This window comes from Myzus persicae, unplaced genomic scaffold (assembly GCF_001856785.1).
Source record: "Myzus persicae strain clone G006 unplaced genomic scaffold, MPER_G0061.0, whole genome shotgun sequence".
Taxonomy (NCBI): Eukaryota; Metazoa; Arthropoda; class Insecta; order Hemiptera; family Aphididae; genus Myzus; species Myzus persicae.
Genome location: NW_019101621.1, coordinates 144,712 through 162,349, shown reverse-complemented (window position 1 = coordinate 162,349; position 17,638 = coordinate 144,712). Strand labels below are relative to the sequence as shown.

At 28.5% G+C, this 17,638-nt stretch overlaps 1 protein-coding gene across 3 annotated transcripts in view; it reads left to right on the top strand.

Moving 5' to 3' along the window:
* Positions 1-14,710, top strand: part of LOC111029876 (calpain-A) — a 51,021-nt gene extending 36,311 nt beyond the window's left edge. Inside the window, exons 1-16 of one of the 3 annotated variants that reach the window (XM_022309105.1) lie at positions 4,596-4,811; positions 6,589-6,768; positions 6,856-6,925; positions 7,058-7,175; positions 7,239-7,373; positions 9,876-10,044; positions 10,449-10,630; positions 10,739-10,992; positions 11,066-11,229; positions 11,352-11,569; positions 11,634-11,676; positions 11,767-11,908; positions 12,920-13,021; positions 13,149-13,276; positions 13,373-13,568; positions 14,174-14,286. In XM_022309105.1, coding sequence (XP_022164797.1) covers positions 4,776-4,811; positions 6,589-6,768; positions 6,856-6,925; positions 7,058-7,175; positions 7,239-7,373; positions 9,876-10,044; positions 10,449-10,630; positions 10,739-10,992; positions 11,066-11,229; positions 11,352-11,569; positions 11,634-11,676; positions 11,767-11,908; positions 12,920-13,021; positions 13,149-13,276; positions 13,373-13,568; positions 14,174-14,259 — 2,223 coding nt within the window. In that variant the 5' untranslated portion in view covers positions 4,596-4,775 and the 3' untranslated portion in view covers positions 14,260-14,286. Of the gene's footprint in view, positions 1-4,595; positions 4,812-6,588; positions 6,769-6,855; positions 6,926-7,057; positions 7,176-7,238; positions 7,374-9,875; positions 10,045-10,448; positions 10,631-10,738; positions 10,993-11,065; positions 11,230-11,351; positions 11,570-11,633; positions 11,677-11,766; positions 11,909-12,919; positions 13,022-13,148; positions 13,277-13,372; positions 13,569-14,173 lie in introns of those variants that run through there. The other 2 variants (XM_022309102.1, XM_022309104.1) reach the window with 2 other exon arrangements.
* The last annotated feature ends 2,928 nt before the right edge of the window (positions 14,711-17,638 follow it).

Sequence of the window (17,638 nt, the reverse complement as noted above, 5' to 3'; positions counted from 1 at the left end):
CTAATCTACTTTCTACCTATTGTAATAAATAATAATAATGTATAGGTAGTTGTATACCTATAATTTATAGGCGAAAATAGCGTTAGAGATTGGGGGGGGGGAGGCTGAAGCCCTATTATAATAATATTGAATGAGTTTTTAAAAATTAGGAAATAATTGGATTGTTTAGCCTCTGTAGCCTCCCCTTATTTGCGCCTTTGCTATAGGGCTACCTAGCTATGATATTGAACTTCCTATATATCATTGTGTACTGTAGAAAACTCTGATTCGAAACTTGACCTTTTTGAAGAATTTAAATTTATGCTATTTCTTAAGAGCGTTCTTGCGTGTCATGTATATGTGTGCGTAGTACCTGATCATTATTCACTACTCATTACTCATTAATGTGTGTGACAGTAATGGTAAAAGAGATAGGGGGCGCTCGCGCACTTGCACGCACATGTCAGCGATCAGTGGTTTCAAATAGACAATAGTACTTAACATAAGCTTAAAACTTAACACTAAAAAGCATGAATCTACTTTTCATCATTCAAAAAAACTAGTAGTGTGATAAGAAATCTGTAAACATATTTAAATTATTTATTAAGTTTATTTGAGGCCGATCGTCCCACTTTTATTATTTTTTTTCCGCTAATGATCGTCAATGTTTAAAAATTCTTCCAATTAGACATTTTCAAACCTAAATTAAGGGAAAAATAAAAGTTGGAATTTGAAACAATGAGATAATCGATGTTTTAAGTTAAACTTCATAACGAATTCAATATTCTTTTACATTTCTTATCGCACCACTAGTGTCGAATCCCTTTATCGTAGAAATTATACTTTATTATCATTAATTTTCTAATTTATGTAGTATGTAATGCATGGTGTTGTATCTGTTGAATTTATGCTTAATTATTCACCTTTATTATTTGAGCTATTCAGCTATCTGAATTACAGTGATGCAGATGGCTCTATTGAAATAATAAAAAAATAATGTTTAGAAATCAATTATATGAGATCTGTTTGCAACACTATTGAAAAATATTATATAAATATCACATAACACAAATCGGGTTCTCACCACTCGGATAAAAATTTAGTCATCCTATTGTAATATCAATACTCACCGATTGTGTCGATTGAATATAAGTAAAATTCGTAGGACGAACTTAAAGTAAAATATTACCGGATCGGCTGAACATAATATAATTATAATATTTAAAAAAACCCGTACAATGTACAATAACGTCAATTGGCGTTTGAGTAAATAGTCAGTTTTGCTTATTGAGTTCGATACTATACGACGTTTTTTTAGGAGTGTATACTCAGAATTTTTGCTTGGGAGAGGGGAAGTGAAAATTAAATTTTTAGTGGCCTGCTTTACTTTATAATATAAACGTAATAAACTTAATTTTCAGTTTGTAAAGCTATGTTATATACATAGCTTGTTCAAGAGTTTAACCAACGATGACCTTATGATTTAAGATTTAAAGGTATGATACGGTGAATGTTGATAATTTGTTTTTATTAAATCCACTATACTATACTTATCATTATTTGTCTCACACAAAGGGGTAATATTTGGTTTTGTATCGGTGAGATGCGTCATAAAACATTATTAACTAAAATACATGCTCAGTTATAAGACTGCAAAACGTGATACATAATTTTTTTTATTTTATACATTATACGCGATAAGCCCAAATTATAAATAGTTAATATGTTATTAAAACCTTAAAACATTCTCTAACCGTAAAACAATATGCTAAATTTAGGTATTGAAATATAACTAAAATATATGTATTAAAAAAATAGTTTTTTTTTAAATTCACAATATTATGGAACGTATTTTGTTCTCAGTCAGCATATTAATAGTACCTACGTAGGAAACCATAACAAATATGCGAATGCATACAAGTCCCGGACCCTTGAAATTTTTTCTGCTATGTAGGTACGTTTTTTTATGTTCAACTAATATACCTAATAATAATAGTAATATGTAAATCAAAATAATATTAAATTGTGTTGAGAAAACATTGACACGCACATAAATATGTAAAAACCAGCATAATACAATCGTATAGATAAGGAAGTGCACAATATTCATTATAGTGTATACACATAAATTAATATTTAAATATAACAATCACAATATTTTCCATTATCGACAGAACTAGATCGTAAATATTATATTTTTTTATCATACATTTGCGCATATAAGATGCCCAGAAAATTAAATCCTATGCCTAGTCGTCAGTCGACAATTGACACCTTTTATACAAAAACGTAATTTTTATTTCATTTAATTTTGTTCATACTTAAATAATCATCAAGTATGAGAATAAGTGAGCTTGGTAGTTTTTTTGAACCTGGACCAAAAAACCCGTCTACTAATGCGCCATTAAATCAAAATAACGAGAGTCGTGAACAAAGTCAATCAATGTGTAATAGTTGTACATCAATTAATACATCTAACATCGTGAGTACCCGTTTTATTGAATATGAATAGGTTTCAAAGTAATTCGTCAATTACAAATAACGATATTTTAAAATACATCTAACATCGTGAGTACCAGTTTTATTGATTATGAATCGGTTTCAAAGTAATTCGTCAATTACAAATAACGATATTTTTATATACATCTGACATCGTGAGTACCAGTTTTATTGATTATGAATCGGTTTTAAAGTAATTCGTCAATTACCTACAAATAACGATATTTTTAAAAGTGTACAATTCATTGTGTATTCCAACAAAGTTCTACATTTCTTCTGTTTGAAAATTTAATATAAAAAAAATTTCAGTTTCAATATAATTGGTTGGAAAATTGGAATAATTAGGGTACTTAAAAGAAATGCGCGGGGCCTTTTGTAAATAATATATAGTACCTATATGTGTATATTTATAATTATAATATGTATTTTAGAAATGGTTCATGAGATTTCAGTAGTGTTCTTCATTTTTGGCAGCTATAGAAAAAATATGTGTATTGTAGTTTCATTATATACTTTTTTGTGAAAATATTTTAAGCTTCACTCTTCTATTGTCATATTATTCGCCAAATCCTAAGCGTTATCTTTCATCTGCTGTTAAATATACGAACAGTATTGCAAAAAAAAATTGAAACATAACATGTCATATATTATATTATGCGACAAAACACAAACGAATCATTTTCAACAATCTTTCAACAGGCTTGATCCAATCTATGTTTTGATGCTAAAATTAAAATTTCTCGTATTACGAATAAGCAAAATTATCGGGATATTTATTCTCGCAATTTACTAGAATAATATCATAAAATATCTGTTTTTTATCATGTTTCGATAATTTCATTTTGAATTTGGGAAAAAGGGTTTGATTAAAATAAAGACATTTGTCTATAGAAATAATGTGAATACCAGCTAATGGCACATGCTAACTTGTTGTCATTTACCAATATTAATGATCAAAATTAATTATTTTTAATTATACTTGTAACTGTAAAGAAAGCAAATCGTTTGAAAAAAAAAATAGTGTTACCAAAAGTCGCAATAAAAAAACATTTAGAAAATAAAAATCTCAACATTTATTTTAAATACCTATTAAATTTACTAAAGAAACACGTTAGGTATTTATGAATAAAATTTAAAAAATATTTTAAAAAACCATCACAGACATGGCAATGCAGACGCGTGTGATTCTAATTCTTACCCGAAGATAAATCATATTTTTATAATTTATAATGAAAATGTTCTATTTGATTTTGCAATCAAATCAGTCACGTCTTTTATTTAAATAGTTAATTCCCAGTTAACAGACATCAGAGCATTAAACGATTATGTAGAGTTTGTGTTTTACACTTTTTAATGTCCAAAACGATCGTTAAACCTCTGTTGATACTTTTGGGGGTTTTCAACACTCGTAACACCTATAATTTATTACCTATAAATACGATATCACTTATAACTTAATACTAATATTTACATAATATAAATAAATACCACAATTATTAATTGTATTTTTTTTTTGTATAGTATTTATTCTGTATTTTGTAATATTTTGAATTTTATTTAAATAATAAAATGTTTGAAGTTTACTTTTAAAAATTATAAAATATCAAAATCTTTTTGTTGATAATTTGTAATATTTTTGAACATGGAACCCTTTCCCTCCAGAAAAAATAAATAAATCCTGGCTACGAACCCATCCGCAAGTCCGAGTTATTATCATTCGCTAAAAATCGTATTCGTATCAGTCATCGTTCGTACAATTGTGTCGGAACGATTTCTGAAGATAAACGATGGGTAGGTACAACCTGCAATAGTGTGTAACGGTCAACATTCGCTTGCAGTCTCGTCCCGGTGCAATGCCATTGTGTGTAACAAACCGTCCCTTTGAGGTCCCCCCCCCCCCCAATCCCTCACAACGGTCTTTCGACTGTTCTGGCGGAAGAGTCGGCCGCACTCACTCGTCCGAATGTTGAGTATCCCTGCGTCCGACCGGTACGGGCGATCAATAAAGCGAGACACGCGGCGTCGACGACTGCGGCCCAGGACGACGACGACGACACGCCTTTTTCGCTTCGCCCCGAAAAATATAACAATAATAATTATCATCATCACGCGCGTTTCGTCGTTCTCCGGTTAGGGTTCAGTGGCAGTCAGACCGTGGCCGTTGAACGCCGTGTTATAAGGACGCGGTACAACAGTGTTGTTATTAGGCCAGGAGTGTTATCATTGCGGACACCGAGACGCTCGTCGTTGCAATAATATCGTGATAATTATTCGTCCGGCGAATCACCACCGCTCAAATGCCTTACAGACAAGGGAAAACGTTGGTCTACTACGTAAGCATTACGGTTTTGATTGAATCTCGTTTTTTTTTTTTTTGTACTATGCATCGCACTTGACGTATACAGCTACACGTCGAGTACCGCACCGTTGCCCGGGGTTTTTTGGACGGGTCTGAACTCGTCAAATTTGCACAGCACTCGACTCGAACCGCTCCTTTTTTCGTTTCGTTTCCTCCATAGTAAAGCGTAGGCATTCCCGTGTTCGGCTTGCCGTCGAGGCTTGCGAATGACACGTTTTCGTTACCTAAATTTCACACATTATATTTATTAATTGTTACGTAGGTATTGTATGATATAGTATCTACAAATGTCACACGACCGACGTGGACCGCTAAAGTCGGTTTTCCATATTATGCAGCAACAGGTCGTCGTCGCGATGTACTTATGTTTTCTTCCCAACATGGAAATTCGAAATTCGGTTTTCGCACAGTAACACGTAAATGTTGTATACGAGTCTTAGGGTTACTATACTTAAGACGATACAACGTCGAAACGCGTACTTTTTCTCTATCAATATCGTATGTATTGCGTAATTGCGACAACCTGTATTATGTAATCGCAAGTTTTTATATGACGTATCTATGTGTTTATTGAACTTAATTAATAGTTAGCCCTGCTGAGCTACTAAACTGCTTCAATACATGTACGCAAATTGAACGAAAGTTTTGTTGACTCGTGTTGCTGTATTTTTAATTTTTAATTTCTCAGCCGATAAAAAGCTGTTAGTTCAGTTTCTATGTTGATGGAATTATTTAGGTACATACTAAAGTTTTCATAGATATTATTTTTTTTATTCGACTTATTTGACACTTATGACTATTGTATCGGTAACAACCTACACCAATGAAGACTGTGATACATAGGTACGGAAATTAGAGTTGATTGTCTGACGTCGTATCGTGATTGTCGTTAATATACAAAGCGCATATTTTGTCGTGAATATAAAATGCATTGTTAATTATAGTTGTTAAACATACCTAATAAATTATCAACTTCAACAACAGACAAAATATTATATATCATGGAAATTATTATTTGTGCTGATCGTGAACTAAATATTTTAGGTACTTACTTAATGATATATAATAAAATACGAAATCATAATATTATAATGTTTAATATATTTATTTTTTTGAATGCCTGAGTTTTTAAACAACATTTACAGAAATGACGTACAAATTCATCCGCATATACTTCCGCTTTGCGGAAATATGAAATCGTAGTCCTTAAAATGTACTAAATATTTGATTTTTATGTATTATGATCATGTAACGTTATGTCACATTGTAACTCACCTTGTTGGTGAACAATATAATATGTTTCACGATTTAAAAAAAATGATTTGTTCGATATAGTTTACACCGAAACGTTAATGAGTAATAAATATTAACTTGGGACTATGACATTTTAAAAGTTTGACAATATTGCGAAGTGTTAAAATTAAAACAATTATAGGCATAAGTGTTTTATATGACACGATGTGAAATGCGCGTAATAGGTATTAATGTATTATATTATATTTTTATAAACTTAATTCGATAAATAATGAGCCGAAACATTTAGCCTGTCAGCTATTATAACGTTAACTCCACAGGGGAATATTGACCTTTACTTTAATGCAACGCAAATTATATAATCACAAAAAAAGACAATAATGGATGTTTTAATGTTTGAAATATACCTCATATAAAAGTAAACTTGATCGTGGTTGGTGAACAAATATGTTAAAATTTGTTAAATAAATGAAATAATTGTATTTTAAATGTTTAAGATTGGCGAACGGGGTTCTGGTTTTCGACCAAGAGCTGGAGATGTCCAGGACTTTGAAGTACTCCGAGATCAATGCCTACAAAAAGGAGCACTTTTCGAGGATCCGGATTTTGATACAGTTGATTCCTCGTTATTTTTTAGCAAATCGCCAGATAAACGATTTGAGTGGCGAAGACCAAGCGTAAGCATATAGATTTTAAATAAATGTTTTTATTAACAGTTAACATCTGAGCACTTAATTAAATAACACTAAGAATTGTATCCTTAGGAGATCGCAAGTAATCCGCAGTTATTTATTGAAGGGGCTTCAAGATTCGATGTACAGCAAGGAGAATTGGGTAAATAGAATAAAAACTTTAATATACAAAACTGTTTGTATTATTTATTTTACGTTAGAAACATTGAATTTAAATAATAATAGATTAGGTCGATACTCTAAACTTTATACAAGTCTTTGTTAATTTTGACAGGTGACTGCTGGTTGTTAGCTGCCGTTGCCAATTTGACTTTGAACGAAAAACTGTTTTATCAAGTAGTACCAAATGATCAAGGTTTCGATAATAAATACGCGGGAATATTTCACTTTAGGTAAATGTATTATTAATTTTAGTTAATGTGTGTATCGTATTATATAATTTTCGGTTATTTCAGATTTTGGCAGTATGGCAGGTGGGTTGACGTGGTTGTTGACGATCGTTTACCGACTTATCATGGAAAGTTAATATTTCTTCATTCAGCAACTGAAAATGAATTCTGGAGTGCTCTCTTGGAGAAAGCCTATGCCAAGTAAGCAGTTTAAATTATTTAGATATAAGTACCCCCTTAAAAGCCAATACCACCGGATTACTGCTGTATCTACCATCAATGTAATGTAATTTTTTTGTGCAGTGGTGCCCATTTTGATTTCTGCCTGATATAATTTACATTTTATAGAACATATAGTATCTATTATTGTGTAAAAAAAAAATTACAGCCTTTGACATCTGTTGTTAATAGTTGAGAGGAGCTCCCCCTCAACCCCGTTTTGCTTTAGAATTTTAATTACATTATAAGAAATAACATTTTTAACACATTGCTAAAATTCTATAGACATAATCTGTTTTGTGAACAAGCTCGCCCCTAGAATAAAATCCCACCCGGGGCAAGATGTAAGAATTACTTTTAATCTAATTATTTTTAATACAGATAGTGACATCGATATTAAATTATACGTGGTACCTACTCATAACCTAATAAACAAAAAAAGTTTTTATATTGTTTCAAAATCTATTATTTTTGTATTTTTCTAACATGAATAACTTTCTTTGTAATCCCGATATCGAAATAATAAAAACAACGATATTTTTCAGTCATGGTTCTGTTTTTTATGCGGTGAAAATTTCGTTTCTTAAGTAAGCCTTCTCGATTCTTTCCCGCGCGATACGGTTTTTCCTATGTTTTACATTTGCCAGACGGAAACAACACATGTGCATTTGTTACGTCTTACAAATGCGCAACATAGCAAATTTTAAGTTCATCAGATCACGTTTAGCTCTTTTAGTTTACAGCTTAGAGTGTATTGACTTGTTATAACATTTAAAGGAACATGTATTATCTAGGCAAGGGGCAGAAAATTATTTTGACCCTACTTGCCAAAAATAACATTTTTTTTTGAGTGCGCCATTTAACTATGAAAAAAGGTACACAAAAATTGAGGTACGAATTATAAGCATACGTCTATTTATCGTTCAATTCTTGATATGATTTTAAATTTTATCTGAAGATATTAATGCATACGTTGTGATGTTATTTATTATTAAAAATAAAAATAATATTTTTATATTAGGTATAGTATAAATATTTTTATTTTTAACGTGCCATCAACATTTTTTATTGCCATGGACTTTCCATACCTGATGTGGGGCATATATATGGGTTTTTATTATATTTTAATTTTAAAGCGAGTTATGAATATTTTAAGATGTACGGACAATTTACAATTTTAAAATACTCATAAATGGCATTAATATTAAAATATAATAAAAAACCTATAAGATACCCTAGATAATATTCTTACTTTAAAATTGTATAAGAAGTCAATTCACTCAAATTTTTAAACTAACGCAGCTACACCTGATTTGCTGAGAGTAAAATTTTCTAAATTACGCACTTGTACAACAAATGTCCGCTTAACGTCCTTTTAATTAATATCTTTTTTTGCAAAATGGATTTTAATGCAAAACGCATTATTATTTTTGAGAAGTCTCAAGCAATGTTTTTCTAGTACAAAATTCGTTTCATACCTACTCCAGAGAACAAAAAACAACCTTGTATTTCACATTTTCCCCCCATACTTTCGTCATATTTTTGTAAACGTGTTAGGACAATTAGTCAATTTTTAGTGCAGGTTTAAACATTACATACATTTTTAGATTAAATAAATTTTGAATTCAAAATATTAGCTTAAGAAATTTTGTTTCAACCATTCATCATTAGTCATTATTAAATAATGTTAATAGGTTTGTAATAAAAAAAAAATGTACTGTATTATAAGAAGCTTTTGACTTTACCTCCCCCCCCCCCTGTTAGACGCTGGTTTATATTTTTGCGGGTGCTCTTGTGATAAGAAGTGTTAAAAAATGTTTGGGTCATGGTTTTAGGGCATTTTTTCCATTTTGTAGATCATTTTTGTATAGTTTTTAGGGCATTTAAACTAAGCCCTGCAGTTATTACCATTGAGAATAAATATGTGTGTTGTATAATTTTAAAATATCATCAAAGCTATTACAATTAGATATAATATTGTGCATTCTTATATGATTAAAATTATTAAATATTACTTTACTATATTGTTAATACAAATTCAAAGTCATTAACACCCATAACACAAAATCCATCCAACTTTCCATTGTTTAGACTCAACTCATAAATTACTTCATCTGGCATAGTTTTGATGTTCCACTGACATTTCAATAAGGCAAATCTATTTTTACCCGTATGAGATCTTTGACTAATTAAATTATAACTATTTTAATAAAATCGTAGTATAATAATTATTTGAGCATTAAGAATTCCTATAGGCTATAATTATTAGCTATTATAGCTCTGAATTATTATTGTTATTTGAAATTTGATATAATGTTGGTCACTAAAATGTTATAACAATTTTAATATTTATTGATGATTTCTATTGTCAAGTATGTACCTATTGTACCTATTTTAAGTGCTTAATGCTGTCTCTTTGATCTTATTTCTGTTTATACTATTTATACAAAATATTAAGGATGATAAAAATATGTTATCTTCTAGAATTCATGGATCATATGAAGCATTAAAAGGAGGTAGCACATGTGAGGCTATGGAGGATTTCACTGGTGGTGTGTCAGAAATGTATGAATTAAATGAAGTTCCACCCAATTTGTTCACGATCATGCTGAAAGCTTTTCAACGTCAATCACTAATGGGTTGTTCAATTGAGGTAAAATAAAAAAAATTATATGTATTAGATTTAATAAAAGTCTGAAAAATAATTTTTATACATAATATATAATTTTACTCTATACAGGGTTATTGCCATTAACCACTGGTTCTATGGCATAGAGAGGTAATACAAGTAGTAGAGCCTATGTTTACTCTCCCCAATTCCCAAGCGTCTATTCCGCTTCATTATAGTACAATATTATGTATAGTTGGATAAAAATAATTTTCCATTTTTATGTAATTTTAATTAGTTTAAACAGTTTATTTATCAACAATTATGATATTATTACTTGGATAGCTATAATTTGACAGTCCTAATTTTTTCCCGAACACAAATTGTAATTTCACTTTTTATTCTGTCCAGAAGATATGATTTAATATTGTCATTTGTTATTTTTTAAGGCTGACCCAAGCGTTACTGAGATGGAAACACCACAAGGATTGGTTAAAGGTCATGCGTACAGTATAACCAGGGTAACATATGTGGACATTACAACTCCAAATACAACGGGTAAAATACCTCTGCTCAGACTTCGAAATCCATGGGGTAATGAAGCAGAATGGAACGGCCCTTGGAGTGATAAGTAGGCATTATTTAATTTCCCAAGTTGTTGTGTTATAATATTATTGACTAGGTAGAGTATAAAAGTATTATTATTCCTTTTAATAAAAATTCTAAATATTTTTTATAGATCCGCTGAGTGGAGGTTTATATCTGAGTCCGACAAACAATCATTAGGTTTGATATTTGATGCTGATGGTGAGTTTTGGATGTCGTACAAAGATTTTGTCAAATATTTCTCTCGGTTGGAAATTTGCAATTTGAATCCTGATCTGCTAACCAAAGAACAGCTTGGTGAAGATTCCAATAAAAGATGGGAAATGAGTGTGTTTGAGGGTGAATGGGTCCGAGGTGCTACTGCTGGTGGATGTCGTAATTTTCTAGGTATAGTTTTGGAAACTATTATCAACAATTATCATAGTATAACAATAATTTATATTAATTACTTTGAATTTAGAAACATTTGCAAGCAACCCTCAGTATCGCATTACATTAGAAGATCCTGATGAAGAGGACGAAGAGCGTAAGTGTACCGTAATTGTTGCTTTGATGCAAAAAAATAGACGTGCCCAACGAAAGATAGGAGCTGAATGTTTAACAATTGGATTTGCTGTATATCAGGTATCAAGAAAAAAGCATGAATGTTAATCTAAAAATATATGTTTAAAAATTTAGTAATGCAAGCTATATTTAGTATGCAGCTTTATTTGAATAATATTTGAAAAAAATAACATTTGTTATAGCTCATTAACCCAGACTCTTTACCGAAACCACTTGACACAAATTTTTTTAAGTATAATGCTTCTACAGCAAGAAGTCCTACTTTTATTAACTTGAGAGAAATCAGTAGTCGATTCAGTCTACCGCCCGGTACATATTGTATTGTGCCTTCCACATTCGACCCAAATGACCAAGGTGAATTTTTACTCAGAGTATTCTCAGAACATGAAAATAACATGGCGTAAGTGATAATTATTATTAGCTTTTCAAATTTATTGTTATTCTAATCGACAATATTTTTATAGGGAGCTTGATGATGAAGTAGGAATGGGTGAAGTCGATGTGAAGGTAGTACTAATATGCTCTATGTATTATTATTTGTATTAGAAATAATTAAGTTACATTACATTACTTAAATATCATTTTTTTTTTTTTTAGATTAAAGAACAAGAGCCTGAGCCAGATAAAGTTGATAAAGCTAATGAGAAAATTAAAGAATTCTTCCTTAAATTGGCTGGTGATGACCAAGAAGTTGATTGGATGGAACTTAAAGATATTTTGGATTATGCTATGAGAAACGGTAGGTTAAAAATCTATGAACAAGTGTACATATTCAAAAAAAATATGTATCTACTTCAATACAATTCATTTTTATTTGCGTATTTATTATTCAAAATGTATTATAACATAAAAACAGAATTAGGGTAAATTATTAATGACATTTTATAAACTTATTTACATAAACATAACATAGTTTGTTTTCTAATTAAATAATGTATTGTAGGTAAAAGGACGCCACACATTGAATTGCTATCTCATTTATACATATTTTTTAACATATAATTTTTTCCCTGTCTTAATATCAAGTTTTATAATTTTACTATTATTATTTTTTTAATCACAAGTTTCGTAAGCAGTAATCCATTAGCTCAGGTATAAAATACTATTATTTTAACTATTCAATAAAATAAAGAATCTTATATTCTTAAGAATTTACTTTCAAATGTATACTAGGTATCTCGTACATTTTGTAATTTGTATGATAAGTACAGATTAGGTTAGGTGTATATTTTCATTAAATTCTCATAGCAAAATTAATACAATGTATCAGTGTGTGGCAGATCTCTAAATAATAAACTCAGAGTTTGATATGTGTATGTTAATTTAATGTTAAATCACACCCTTAACCAGTGACAATGTGTTTTGTTAAGCTTTTAACTGAATTGAACCGCCTTTTAAAATATGTGTTAATTTAATATTTAATTGATTTAACAATTCAACTGTTTTCATAATCACATTTTTTCAATTATTTTTAAGATAATTCTATATGTGAACATTTAAATGTTATAACTTATAAGTATGTGTTCATCTTGGTCTCATTTATAAATATAAACCACATAAACTTGAGAAAAAAATTATGAGAGCTTAAGACATACTTTAGTATCAGTCAAATGTTAATTCCAGAAAAAAATTAGAATGAATAATTTTTTAATCATATTATTTTACTCTTGTAAATAGTAAAGTTATTGATTGTATGCATGAGTTTGAACCTTAACTAACATAGTTGCCCATTTGATTATACCATTTGTAGATGTGGCAAGTAATACAACTGCTGGAGATAATCTCCTTGTCAACTTACTTCAGACATTCTGTGAGTCTTTCTGTCAGGGATCGCCTTTAGCTTCTACATTCAGTAAGTATTTTATTTTTAAAATTAGGTGATATTTAATTAAATTCCATATTGATGTTGGTAATTGATGTTGGTAATTTCTAGCCAGCTTAGATTAAATTACATTGTACTAAAAAATTAATATTTTCAGAAATGGAAAAAGCAGGATTCTCTAAAGATGTATGCCGTAGCATGATTGCTATGATGGATTGGGATCGTTCAGGTAAACTTGGTTTTGAAGAATTCAAAAGTCTGTGGATTGATATCAGACAGTGGAAGGTAATAAATCTTAGCTAAATAGTGAATATATTTGCTAGAAACTTAAACTGATATTTGAGTATGAAAATATTTTAAAATATATGTGTCCCAATTTAGACTGTCTTTAAAATGTATGACAAAGAAAGCAAGGGTTACATAAATGGATTTGAATTAAGGCAAGCATTGAATTCAGTTGGGTACCATTTGAATACACACATTCTGAATATTATGTGTCATCGGTACGCAACCAAAGATGGAAATATAATGTTTGACGATTTCATCATGTGCGCCGTAAGATTAAAAACTATGATTGGTAAGTTAAATTTGAATTCATTAAGCTCCCTAAAATTAGACATTTATTTTCAAGAATGGTTTGATTTTTGTTTAACCACCCATTTTAGATCAAATAATGAAATAACCCAACAAGCCATATTACGGTTTAGTAAACTATCAAAATATTTATTCAACATAACCCAGAAAATAATATTTTAAAATCGATCTGATGATTAAGCTTTATGGCCATTATCGTATTTTTCTGTATTGTTCTAAATGTTTTTAAACACTTTGTAGCCTGCCATAAAAAGCTTATTTAATTGGGAAAATTTTTATATTATTCATATATATTATTTAATAAATTAATTAATGATAAATTATTAAGTATCAATTATTTAATAAATAAATAAAATTAATATTTCTATAATTATAGAAAAAAATGTATAAGTAAATACATTTTTAGTTTGTTATTTGACTGAAGATTTGATGTATTCTATATAATAGAAGATACTTTGAAATTGAATTTATTTCATTTTTCATAACCTACCTAATATAAAGTTTACAATAATATTATTTTTTTTTTTACCTCTTTGATAAAATAATAGTATTATCTATGAATATAATTGAAAACTTTTAAATTTCTAGATATGTTCAAAGAACGCGATCCTGACAACAAAAATATTGCCTCATTTACAATGGAAGAATGGGTGGAAAAAACATTGTATTCATAGATTTTAAGTGTACTTGAGTATTTTTATTTTTAAAGGATTATTACTTTTTTTAAATGTATTTTTATTTTGGAAATGGGTTATTAAATTTGCATACAATGTGAAATTATATATATATCCTATATATATATATTACAGTATACTATGCATAAACACATAACCATGACTATTTAGGAGCTATTAAAAAAAAATTGTTTTGATATTTCCTCAGATTCAAAATATATTCATATTATGCAGCTTCACCTAAAATATATATTTTGAGGTCTGTTCTTATTGGTGCTTCCTAAACTTTGATATTTATTTATTAAGAAACTATAGGATTATCGACCTGTTTATTTAAATTAATTAACAGGGTCAGCCTGGAAATTACTCATATTTCCATTTATCATAAGTACAAACATATTTTAACAATGTTAATTATTTTTACTAAGATTTATTGCAAAAGAAAAAAAAACTAAAAAAAACATTTCAGATTCATAAATTACTATATTTTGTCTATTGATTAATAATTTAAATTTATTAGCATATTATGAAGCTTTGTAAGTCTTTATGTAGTTACTTATGATAGCTTTTTAACATCGAGTGAACATATATTAAATCAATATTTCTATTTATAATCAAAGCCACCTGAATACCAGTTGAAAACAAGTTTTAAAATTAAAATTGTTTAACCAAATTAATGTCTTAATGTCTTTATGTTTATTCTTATCAAAAATAATTGTTTTCCTGTTTCATATAACATATCTATTAAAATTATTTTAATTTAATTTTTATTTTATCTAAATGTTGTTTAACATCTACTTATTAATTAATAGAAAATAATCTTTTTATAAACTAACATTTAATTTTTTACATTTTTAAATTTATAAGAACATTTATTTATTTTTTATTCATTTTTTTCTGATAAACTTAGTATTTATTTTACTGGAAGCAATAGATTTTTTAAATTGTGTAATAACAAGTTTTGAGTTATATTATGGCGTGCTTATAATATTTATTTTTATTATTATTATTAAATTGTTATAAAATTTTTTAATCATTAATATGATTTTGTTGTACATTTTATTGCCTACAAGATTAGATTTAAGTATCTACTCTTATATTTACCTAAACTATTTTAAATTAACCATACTTAGTTCTACTGAACTTTACAGCATTGACGAAATATGTAATTTTTTTCATTGTTTAAAAATGATAATTCATATAACAACTAAATAGTCAACATATTTAAGTGGTCTACAGGTATACATATTTAAATAGATCATTTACTTATAAATCTACACTACCATGTTGTTATTTGATAAATTAAAAGGTAATTTGTGAAAATTAATAATATTTGATCATCATTCGAATTAGGTTGTAAAATTATGATATCATAATATGTATTCATGAAATTGGAAGTTAAATTTTACCTTTTTTATGAAATCATTTATCTGAATAATACTACTAATGGCATGAAATTGGCGAATCCCTTCTTAAAAAAAAGAAAAACAAAGATTAAATCATCTAATTGTGACAGATAATTTAATTAAATATGTATTGTTGTTATTCAGAATTTTAAGTCAGTACCAACCACGGTCATCTACATAGGTTAGATAATATCACCTAGTAACGAGCTGACACAGGAATCATAGCTGGTAGCTTGAAGTTAATTTTGTACAGTTGTACATACATATTTTCTAAATTTAATATTGTCTTAAAAAAATTACGAACTAATAAAAAATGTGTCAATATGATTTACATGACCTATTGTATGTATTATATGCTGTCAAAAGGACAAAATGTCAATAAGTTTATTGTATGTGTTACGGGCAATGTGGTCCTGCCCAAGCAATGTACACCACAAAATTTTTTTTAACCAACTAATATTATTTTTTATTATTATTACCTATTTATAGCATTGAATTTTTTTTTAAAAAACAATCATTATAAATTTTATTCATGTGTCATGATACAATAAACTATGAATTTTTTGAAACTCTGTATATAAACTTAATTTTGCTACTTATCGTACTACATATTTAAAAATCAAGTGTAGAAAAGCAAACATACTATGAAATTCCAAGTGCCATGCTTCTAAATCATGTTCAAACAAATAGGTAATAATAAAATTATAATTTATTATACAAATAAAATGTTGATACTTGCTAATTTATTTTTATTATTCCATCAAAATATTTGTAATATTATGGTATATGAATAAAATTAATAATGATTGTTTTTAAAAACATTAATACTATAAATAGGTAATGATTATAATTTATAAAAATAATAAAAATAATATTAGTTGGTTAATTAAAAAAAAATATTTGTGGTTTACATTGCTCAGGCAGGAACACATTGACCAGTCAATGTACACATTGCCTGTAACTATGCATTCTCTAAAAGTAACTTCACCAGAATTTTTATTTTAAATTAAACTATTTTCACCTTATTAAGAATACAATTCTCATTAAAGAGTTTCTAGTGAGTAAAGCAAGTACAGTCCAGAGTCCTCTAATATACTGCAAAAATACTAAATTCGAGGATATTCAACTTTTTACATATAAAATTATATTTTCTATATGCAATGTCATTTTAAAAATCTTCAGATTAATTGTATGCTATTGCCTTTTTATACCATGAACCTATTCACCCATTCTACTTTAAGTCATTATCTATTGACACAACAGTTTATACCTAACAGTAATATATTAATATAGTATGCTATTATAATCTATCTAATAAAAATGAAAGGCTGACACGCTGTTTGTTGTTTCCTTAATCACTTGAGAACGACTTTACCGATTTAGCTCATTTGTTTGTAACATTGCAAATGAGGTTTTCAAAAAAGGAGAAAAATTGGAAAAGTTATTCAGGAAAAGGTACTCACACAATGATTTTGAAATAAACTTTTATTATTTATAAATGGTTATTGGTTAGGTCAGACTGATCAGAGGTATTCAAAATGTGTGTCGCGTCGAGAGAGTTGTCGAGGGGAGCCGCGTAGTACAATTGAAAACCAATAAATATTTTTACGAAAAACGTTTACTTCTACCATTGAGGCACACCGAAACGTTGAATTGTCTACAACAATCATTCTCTAAATAAAGCCTTAATTTTTTTATACATGTAACATGGTAAATAAATTATAAGATATAAATTACATTCATATAAACATTGATTTTTTTTGTCATTTATAATTTGGGAGCCGTCAACATTTTGTGAAGACTTAAAGGAACCGTGGGATGAAAAAGTTTGAATACCTCTGGGTTAGGTACATCTTACAGACTATAATTTAGTAATAGTGGAAATAATTAGCAAAAATTAGTATTTTTTTTGAACATACCTGAATGATTGCCATTGGTTTGACTTAGGCAGATGAGGTAAAATGACCGATTCA